At 40.5% G+C, this 10807-nt stretch overlaps 1 protein-coding gene across 2 annotated transcripts in view; it reads left to right on the forward strand.

Moving 5' to 3' along the window:
• TBCK (TBC1 domain containing kinase) overlaps nucleotides 1-10807 on the forward strand; it is a 263198-nt gene extending 252391 nt beyond the window's left edge. For both annotated transcript variants that reach the window (XM_066278774.1, XM_066278773.1), the window contains one exon: nucleotides 8817-10807. In XM_066278774.1, the coding sequence (XP_066134871.1) occupies nucleotides 8817-8927 (111 nt within the window). In that variant the 3' untranslated portion in view covers nucleotides 8928-10807. The remainder of the gene's footprint in view (nucleotides 1-8816) is intronic.

The raw sequence follows: 10807 nt of genomic DNA on the forward strand, positions 1-10807 counted from the left end.
GGATGCTGAGGACAGCTCCATTTACTCTGCCTCAGGCGCTAAAATGGCTCCGATTACAGCAGAGCAACAGGGATCCGAGCATCGCCCTCTGGTGGGCATGCCGGGTGGATCCTGGTTAGGCGCATGAGGCAGACTGCCTGCCTGCCTGCCTGTCTCCCCACTGCTTCTCACTTCAGAAAAATACAAAAAAAAAGAAGGTATTTTAGATACTAGACATTGTTCTTACTGACTGTAGATATGCAAACTATTCCTTGGAAGAAATACATGGTCTTGACTCATCTTGCTTAAGGACAATAACCCTAAGAAGGAAAAAAGTCTTTACATAACAGTGACTGGGGTCTCAGGATTTCCTGGGTCTTTCATAATGTTAGTATGTAGGAAGAAAAGTGCCAGGTAAACTCGAAATGGGAAAACTAAAAACACAAGAGCCGTTTAGGTGGTTCAAGAGTAATTGGAGTCTCAATGGAGTAGAAGCAGAGGAATGGAAAAGAAGCTACGGATCCAAGAGAATCACAGAGAAAACTGACACCCTCTGTGCCTCATTGAATGAGGAGCCATGAAAAGTTTATTTTCTTTTAAGTCAAAAATAACCTAAGGTTTCCAGGTTTGGAAAAGAAGGTAGATGTATAGGGAATGTAATGAATTTTGGATATACTGAGTTTGAAGTGCCAATGTCAGTCAAGCACTTAGAGGTTCTGATTAGACTTTAAAAAAGAGTGAAAACTAGATGTGTTTATAGAATCCTTCACTTATGAAATAAACAGTATTCTATAATACAAAAAAAATGATGTAGGGTCTTTCTAATAATTATATTTAAAACTTATAAGTGCATTATTCCAGAAAAGGAGATAAATTCCAGGTGATAGCGTCAATAAGAGATTGGTGAAAGACCATTAAAAGATATATTTGTTTCTAGCTCGGTTGCGAGTATAGCCCCAGAAGGGCAGAGCCTCGGCCCCAGACGGGGGTTTCTGGGTAGACCCCGGTCAAGGCACATGCAGGAATCTGTCTATCTCCCCTCCTCTCACTAAAAATTAAAATTAAAGTCATCAATATATAGATGGGGATTAAAGTCAATGGGACTAGACGAAATCACTTAGGGGATGAAAGTAGGTAGAGAAGAGAAAGTCAGAAGACAGACATGGCGCATAAGGCAGGAATACAGGAAAATCCACCAGAGGAGACTGGAAAGACCAGCTAGAGAGGTGAGAGAACTAGGAGCGAGTGGTATACTGAAGGCTAACGAAGAGAGTTTCGAAAGGAGGAAGATATGATCAAATGTATCAGATGATGCTGATAGGTCACATCAGGTTCAAATTCATCTTAAAAATTAGATTTGGGGCCCTGGCTGGTTAGCTCAGTGGTAGAGCGTCGGCCTGGCATACGGGAGTCCCGGGTTCGATTCCCGGCCAGGGCACACAGGAGAAGCGCCCATCTGCTTCTCCACCCCTCCCCCTCTCCTTCCTCTCTGTCTCTCTCTTCCCCTCCCGCAGCCAAGGCTCCATTGGAACAAAGATGGCCCGGGTGCTGGGGATGGCTCCTTGGCCTCTGCCTCAGGCGCTAGAATGGCTCTGATTGCGGCAGAGCGACGCCCCAGATGGGCAGAGCATCGCCCCCTGGTGGGCATGCCGGGTGGATCCCGGTCAGGCGCATGCAGGAGTCTGACTGCCTCCCCGTTTCCAACTTAAGAAAAAAAAAAATTAGATTTGGTATTTGACATAGTGGAGGTTATTGCTGAACTTTATAAGTGTAATTTGGGGGAGTGATGGAGACGAAAGTCCAATTGGAATGGATTTAAGAGGGAATAGGCTTCCTGCAAAGTAATGAAAAGAGCACAAATATAGACAAATTTAGAGATTACAGGAGATTTAAAAGGCATAATTAATCACAGTGAGTGGACTTTGTTTGGATCCACATAACAGATTGTAAATATAAATAATTGGATGATGGATGGATGAATAGATGATATCTGTGAAATAATTGGAAAATTGAACACTTATTTGATTACATTAAGGAGTTATTGTTAATATCTAGGTGTGATAATGGTACTGTGGATATATTTTGAAAGTCTTTATTTCAAAGACATATATATGTTCTAAATGATATATGGGAGTTACATCAAAACAAGAAGTGTGGTTGAGAGGAGTGGTGGGAGGAATAAGGGAAATAAATTAATTGGCTATGAGTTATAATGATTAAAACTGGGTGTTAGTTACCATTCTTGTCTGGTTTCTTTTTTCTATGCAGTTCAACTTTTTTTAAATAAAATCAGAATAGACATAGCACATGCAGTGCTAGAATCTACTTGTGTGTGGGTGTGTATATATGTGTGTGTGTATATAACATTTAATATAATTAAATATATAGTATAATATAACTATATAAAATTATAATTACATGCAATTATAATATATAACAATATATATTACTTTTTTTCTTAATAAAAAATGTTAAGAGATGAACTGGAGACAGAAAGTATAGGCAATAGGAAATTAAAACAAGAAAACACTCAGTGTATCACAATTATCTATATATTCCCTTATATAAGACAAACTGTTAAACTTTTTTAAGATAAATGTTAACACTATCAAATTTCTTAACCTTGGTTCCAAGAATATACATCATAGCATTGATTCTGAATATACCAGACACCATTGGAATCATTATCCTTAAAATAAAATAGATTAGAAAGCCCAAACCACATAATAGCTATTTTATAAACTCCCATTTTTTTCTTATTGCACAATTAACTGTTTTCTAATATATATCATCCTGAAATTACCTGTTTGCTCCTTGTCACAAGTGCCCATAGTAGGGCATATGATGGTTACTGTCCTTGTGTTCACCTCCTTGGTTCTGCCCTGCTGCTGCTTTAGCTTCTGTGAGTGAAATAAGATAGTAAAGTAGCCACTGTTCTATTACAAGTTTCCCACCTTATGCAGCACTCAGCCTTAATGAGGTACAGTTGACACATAGGAATTGTATATGTTAAAGGTGTACTACTTTGTTTTTATATACTATGCATACATTATGAAATGATCACCACAGTCAAGCTAATTCACATGTACATCACCTCAGAGTTATTATATTTTTCTTAGCAGATTTCAAGTATACAATACAATGTTGCTATAGTTGTTATACATAACTGTAGTCAGCTTGAGCTCCAGAACTTTTTCATTGCGTAATTGAAACTTTATACCCTTTAACCAAAGCCTGCCTTTACCATCTTGCTCCTGGCAACCACCATTATACTGGGCTTCTGTGAGTTTGACTATTTTTGATTCCACGTATTAGTGAAATCACACAATATTTGTCTTTCCGTGTCTGGTTTATTTCACTTAACATTATATCCTCCAGGTCGATCCATGTTGTCACAAATGGCAGGATTTTCTTTTAAAAGTTGATAATATTCCATTGCGTGTAGCGTATGTGTATCACATTTTCTTTATCCGTTATCTGCCAGTGGACACTTAGATTGTTTCCATATTTCGGCAATTGTGAATAATGCTACAGTGAACATGGAAGTGCAGATACCTCTTTGAGATCCATATTTTATTTCCTTTGGATGTTAACCCAGACGTAGGATTGCTGGATCATATGATAGTTCTATTTTTAATATTTTGAGGAACCTTCATGGTGTTTTCCATATGGTTGTGCCAGTTTGTTCCCCACCAACAGCACACAGAGTTCCTTTATGTGGTTTATTTAAGAAAACAAACTTATGTAGAACTCTTTAAGAAAACAAACCTCAAAATTATACTTAACTATATAATCAGTGGAAGAGATAAATCATCCCTACCCCTTTTCTACTAAGCTTTGCCATATCTCTCATGTTTCTGACTGGAATCCCTGAAATAGACAGATCAAATGATCAAGACCTTTATGAATGGCCCCCAAAATCTCTTACAAATCAGGACAAGAAAACACTTCAGTTAGTAATCCAAAACCACAGTGTACTCAAATGGAGACATCACCCCATATTCTATTTCTTATCTCAAGTATGCTTATCTGAGTTGGCTAGACAAATCTTAGAAATAGATTCATAATTTGCATGAAGTATCAGTCTAACTCCCACCACAGTGTGAGAAGTATTAAGTGTGCACCCTATTTTCAGTATTCCAGAGAGTCTAGAGGACACATAAAACTAAGATAGCATCAATGAAACCAAGAAAATGAAATTGCTACAGCTGCTCATTACAGGATAATTGCCAGTTTCCTTATTCAGTTATATGCCCAACCAAAAAGGATATTTCCGTGTCCAAAATTTAGTGTTATTTGTGGGAAAGGAGTAGACAAAATGGAAGAGAGAACTAGTCTTCTCAGATTGAGCTTCACCAGTATGTTAAGCAATTCATGCCAATTGTTCAGTCCCCAGTAAACTCAGTAGACCAAAGTTCCACATCAGGGAAGTTACCTGTCCTGCAGTGTGCTCCTTGCAGAGTCTTGCAGAAGCCAGCTTTGCTTAGCTTCCTGCTACTACCAAAGCCTGTGCCTCGGCACCCAGTGCTAGAGCAACAACATTATCCCGTCCTATGCTCCTCCCAAACCTTACCTATTCTTGGCTTTTCCTTTCGTGACCTTAGTTAACCTGTACTATTCTGTGGCAGATCAAAAATCTCTTTTCTTCACTCGTTCTCCTGCTACAACAGAATTTGATTTCCTCTGGACAAACTTTCCAGCCTCTTAGTTGGAGTTAAGATGCAAGATTAAGATAGAAAACAAGATAAGAGTGGCACCCACAAGAGCCTGCCACTGCCAGACAGTGCTTTTCTGAGGTGTGCCAACACAAGCTCTAGAAATGAATACCACCACCAGATCCTCCTAACCAGAGGAATGACAAAAATGCAGGAGTTTTGCCCTCTCCACATGGGAGTACTACCCACAAGAAAGGCAGCTGCCCCTGCAGTCTGTGAGTCCCCAGGTCCTCTCCCAGCAAATACCAGATCCTGCCAACTCCAATGGAATGTCGCCCTGTGTCTCAGCGGGACATGCCGTTTGAGGAACCCATTCCCTCCACACAGAACTCTAGCCCTGCAAACATGTTACCGTCTTTAGTGCAAAGTAACTTACTCTCCACACAGGAATATACCTATAAAAATTGCAGTTTGAGGTCCCAGACACACCTGACCAACAAATGAATCCTGTTATCTGATGATTCTTAGTGCTAACTACACAATAGAATGACCTGGCAGTAAAAAAATTAAAAAAAAAAACAAAAACCTGGTGCTCCATCCTAAGAAACTCTGTTTATTACTTATCTGGAGTGGGACTGAGTATCACTGTTTACTAAAAGCACTCTGACCATTCTGATGTCTTCATCACCATGGGTCCAATATGATACTCTGTCACTTCCACCAAGGCTGTTGCTCAGCAAGTCTAGCTTTCTGATTTCCACTTGGCATCAGGCCTCGTCCAGAGCTGCAGCTTGCAGTCTGCACTAGGACCTTAATCAAGTCCAGTACCCTGTGTGTGTGTTCTCTAAAGCTGCCAAAGCCTCCAGATGGAGAGGAAAAGATAGACAGAACCCTGCCTTCTACATGCCTGGTTCTCCTCAGTTCCACCAAATATCTTCAACATGAGTAATGTGAAAACCAGCTCTGTATACCCACAGCCCTTTCTTCCTCCCTGGCTTGTCAAGCTATAGCCATAGAGAACAGGTCCTGATCAATGCACGTGGCCGTCACTGGGCCCCCATTCCCTTCAGAAGTCAATAATGAAAGAGGAACATCTTTTCTGCCTCCTGTTAAATTCAGAAGTCCCTGAACTGCTTTTGTAATAGCATCCATACCACTTGGTATTGCCTGTTACTATCTCCTCCGCTGTGCTATAAGCACTGCAAAAACTGGAACTGCATCTGGCACTTAGTAGGTGCTCAGTGAAATGCTTGATTGATAAATGAATGACTAGCTGGAGATGAAGAGCTGTTTCTATGAGATGAGTGGAAAGATGAGGTGCTAGCCTCAGTGTACGGGGCCAGTATTTAACATGGGTAATTGGAACCAGACCAGAGGAGCAGAACACACAATTTTAACTGAAAACTCAATATTTGTTCTTTTTCTTTACTTAAGCACAATCTTCTTCATTTTTTTTTTTTTAATCTTTCTTGAAGCTGGAAACGGGGAGAGACAGTCAGACAGACTCCCGCATGCGCCCGACTGGGATTCACCCAACACGCCCACCAGGGGCGACGCTCTGCCCACCAGGGGGCGATGCTCTGCCCCTCCGGGGCGTCGCTCTGCCGCAACTAGAGCCACTCCAGCGCCTGGGGCAGAGGCCAAGGAGCCATCCCCAGCGCCCGGGCCATCTTTGCTCCAATGGAGCCTTGGCTGCGGGAGGGGAAGAGAGAGAGAGAGAGAGGAAGGGGGGGGGGGTGGAGAAGCAAATGGGCGCTTCTCCTGTGTGCCCTGGCCGGGAATCAAACCCGGGTCCCCCGCACGCCAGGCCAACGCTCTACCGCTGAGCCAACCAGCCAGGGCCCTTCTTCATTTTTTTTACCTAAACTTTTCTTGTATCCTTATATTTCACTTCTGCTTTTCTTCTTAGACCCCCCACAGAGCAGCACCATGCTTGTTCCAAAGGGCGCTGTTCTGCCTGCTTGTCCTTGCCATTTCCTGGCTCCCCCACAGCCTAGCTGCTCTGCCCCTCCTTACAGTAACAGCAGGAGCTCTCCCCAGCTCTACAGCATAGTTTAAGGGAGATTAGCAAAATGTACAGTAAGTCCTTCCTTACTCATTTTCTGACTTCTGCAGTGTTTTGAAAGTACTGAGTACTAAGACTGCTTATCCACAAGGCCTTTTGAGTTGATGGTATGTTTATCTTAGAATTCCACCCTAAATGGTAATTGTATTGCCACATGTGGGAGAATGGAGCCAAGATGTTTCAATAATCATATGCTACCAGAGACTGAGCTGCCGGCACATGACTTGAGGCAGAAGAATCTGGTGCCTCTGTTCTTAAGGACTGTGTTCAAGGAGAAATATGCAAGAAGAACAGGGTGAAGATCAGCTCACATTGGAACTTTAGATCACCTGATACCTTCTGAAATACCGGTGCACTATTTCTCATCACCATTCATTGCTATTACGGATACCCTCTGTGGCCCTAAACAAGCCTAGGATCTGAAATGGGAACAGCCATTTGGATCTCTGTGAAGGCACTGCAGGGGGTGGAGAAGATAAGTGGGGTCGGCAATACTGAGATCCATTTATGTGAGTGGTTCTGAAGATCGCCAAGATCCCAGTCCTGCACAGATCCTCTTCCTACATACTCATGCCTTTATCCTTTTGGCTTAAGATAGCATTTTTCAAAATATTGTCATGGACTACTTGCTTTAGAATCCTCTAGTAGAAAAACAAAGCAGCACATTCCTGAGCCCCTGATCAATTAAGCAGACTCTCTGGGCATGAGTTCTTGTACTTATCTCGACCAAATCACTCAGCTCATCCTTTTGAACCATGAAGTCTAGACAGCTGGCTTGAGATTTTACCCACTATTACGTTTCAAATACTCTCAAGAAGCAATAAGCACTGTGAACAAATATTCGTCATGTTTCTTGAAATATCTGAGGCCAGGTTATGATGAAGTAATTGAAAAGAAGTTAAGGACACAGATATCCAAAGGAAGGACCAGGGCACCAGCAAGGGGAGGGAATAGAGACGGAATGGCCTAAGAGCCAAAGAGAACCTTCTTTGCTTCATTCTTTTGCCCTAAGTTATAGTCCTTTGTCATAGTTTAATTCAGCTCAACGAGCACTTACTGAGCCCTTGTATTGCCCAGCAGCAGGGATAAGAAGAAACAGAACAGGTTTATGATCTTAGAAGAGTTTACAGTTTGGTAGAGGAAACAGGCCCTTAAATGGGGAATTTAAATAAATATGGTAAGCCAAAGACAGAGATTTACACAAGAAATTTGGGGGGCTGAGAAGAGGGCTCCTCGTTGAGACTTAGCTCCTAGAGAAGGAAGTGCCTGAATAGGGAAATAAGTAGAAATTAGGCAGCTGGGGTGAGAGTAGGGATGCTTTTGAGGAAGAAATAAAGGGGGCCCAGGAGCTCATGGGAGTAGAAGCGTGTTCCCCACAGAGGGTGACCTGCACAACCAAAGGCTCTGAATCCTGAAGGGACCCCATCTGTCAGGGACTTCCAAGCTGTTCAACACTGCACTATCATTAAGGGGTAAAGGGTGGAGCGGATAATCAGTGATCTTGGATAGGGAGGCACGGGCCAGGTCTGGGAGATAATGTTTCATTTGATAACTTCAAAGTCCTTTTTGCGTGGACATCGGGAATGGGTCAGACCTTCAAATTCATTCCAAGCTGTGGTCTCAAACTTTTTATTGTGGTTGCTCCAAAAACATATTACAACCAGTCTGTAGACCCTATATTGGACATTGTGCATAGAATTGTAATAACTAACAAGTTGACAATAAAATTAAAAATTATTCAGCATAGTTATGAGAATGTTTTTTATTGGAAGCATAAATAAAAAATAGGAATATTCATGACCTCTCAAGTGGGAGACTGAGAACAGAGGTGGGAAGAATTCACTTCTCACTGTATACCCTTTTAAATTGAATCGTTGGCATGAATATTTATTGCCTAGTCAAACAAGTTTAAAAGAGAACTAAAGAGACACATTTATATCATAGCATAAAGAAATTGTCAACATATGAGTAATCTAATTTCTACAAATTAAGGATTCAGTAATACAACAGTGACAGCAATAGTATCATTGGTTTTGTTTTGTACAGCTTGAGAAAAAAATGGGATGGGACAAATAAAATTTTGTATATCCTCTATAAAATTGGCCTTTATTTTCCAGTTTGCAGCACATCTTGTGAAGATGAAATACCCAAGAATCTGCATTCTAGATGGCGGAATTAACAAGATCAAGCCAACAGGCCTCCTCACCGTTCCATCTCCTCAAATATGAAGAACCAAAGACTGACTCTCAGGAAACAGAGTGGCACCAGCTCCCAACAGCACAGCCCTTCACAGCCTGCCACTCTAAGATGGAACGAGACTTCCAGAGTGTTTCGTTTCCATAAAGTTTTGTCATGAGACATGTGTTTTTTTTTCATCTCATGACCCAGATGTTCAACTATCCAGGCAACAAACTTGACTGTACATGTATTGCTAGAATTTTTTTACCAGTGAAATCCGATCATGTATTTTTAGCACATTGCAAGACAAAGCCTGAGGAATTCAGCTGACAAGGCAGATTTTACATTATCAAGAAATCTCACTTGCACTAAAAATGCTGCCTTCCATTGCCCTGAACAGACAGTCCTAACAAAGGTATTATTTAGAAATATAGGTTGAATGTGGGCTGAAATCACTCTTCCATGATAATGAGAAGTGAAAGGCTATTCGTAATGCATTCCTCCAAAGTCGTTTGGCAACTCACTTTTGGCCTAGACAAGTGTGTGTGTGTGTGTGTGTGTGTGTGTGTGTGTGTGTGTGTGTAGAGGGAGAAGAATTTAGCCCATTGAAGAAAGTAGTAATACTCTACTTCCAGAAAAATGAAAATGTAAAATCATTTATATATTAGATAATATTTGCTTTGCTTTTGTAGCAGAGAAACCCAAAATAAGAGCGATTTAAACAAATTAAAACGTTATTTCTCTTTCACTTAGTCAGCCTAGAGCTAGTGCATTAGTTTCAAAACGTTAAGGACTGAGGTATTTTTCTTGTTGCTTTAGCACCCTCAACACTCACAGATCAAAATGGCTGGTCAGCTCTCACCACCACAGTCTGTAGTTTAGAAGGAAAGAACAAAGGAGGGGTGTAGGGGAGAAAGAAAGAAAAGGAATAGGGAGAGAAGTAAGAAAGAAGGAAGGAAAAAATGACAGAGAAGGGAGGACGTGCTTCTTATCTAAGGACAAAATCCAGAAGTTGCACATACTACTTCAGCTTCAATACCATTGCCAGAACTTAGACATATGGCCTCACCTAGCTCTAAAGGAAAACTAAGAATATAGTCTTTGGCTGGATGGCCATTTACATGGCATAAAGGGGAAAAAAATGTGTGGGAACAAAACACTTATGGAAGGACAGCTAGCAGCCTCTGCCACATTATTCTAAAAATTAAGTACTAGATTTCATTGAATCAGAACCATAATACAATTTCATGTACCATGAGGGAAGAAAAAATGTAGCCAAATAAACGGTGATACAACATCAATTATAAAATGCATCTCCATTTCTAAAGTGTGAAAAAAAATATGTATCTTAGAATTATTGAAATAGATTGCATCTTCTGTCTTCCATTTTATTTTAACTAAAACATGCTCTATCATCTTTAACTTATATTCATCATTGGTGTTAGGACTGCCTAGGCAGAACTTTAGAATAAGAGCCTCAATTCAACTTCCTGGACTATGGTTTTACTGTTGCTGTTTGTTTTAGGTTTTTGCATATATTCTTTATTAAGGTATAATTTACATAACTTAAAATTTACCTTTGAAAATGTACAACTCAGTGTTTTTTAGTATGTTTACAAAATTATGCAATCATCATTCTAATTCAAGAACATTTTCATCACCCTGAAAAGAAATCCTATGTCCCTCAACTGTCCTTCCCCCTTAAACCCTCCCAAGATCTTTGATTTAATTTTTGTATGTAATGTGCAATAGATACCTGACTCTATTTTTCATGTGGGTATCAGGTTGCCCCAATAAATTATAATCACCAAATATGTTTTGATACCTACGATGTGCAAGACACTGGCATAATCAATGATTATATTATTCTGTGACCCCCAACATAATATACAAAGGAAAATTGTGAGAATAAATGAGAAAAGAAAATTTT

This window comes from Saccopteryx bilineata, chromosome 5 (genome assembly GCF_036850765.1).
Source record: "Saccopteryx bilineata isolate mSacBil1 chromosome 5, mSacBil1_pri_phased_curated, whole genome shotgun sequence".
In the NCBI taxonomy this organism is placed as follows: domain Eukaryota; kingdom Metazoa; phylum Chordata; class Mammalia; order Chiroptera; family Emballonuridae; genus Saccopteryx; species Saccopteryx bilineata.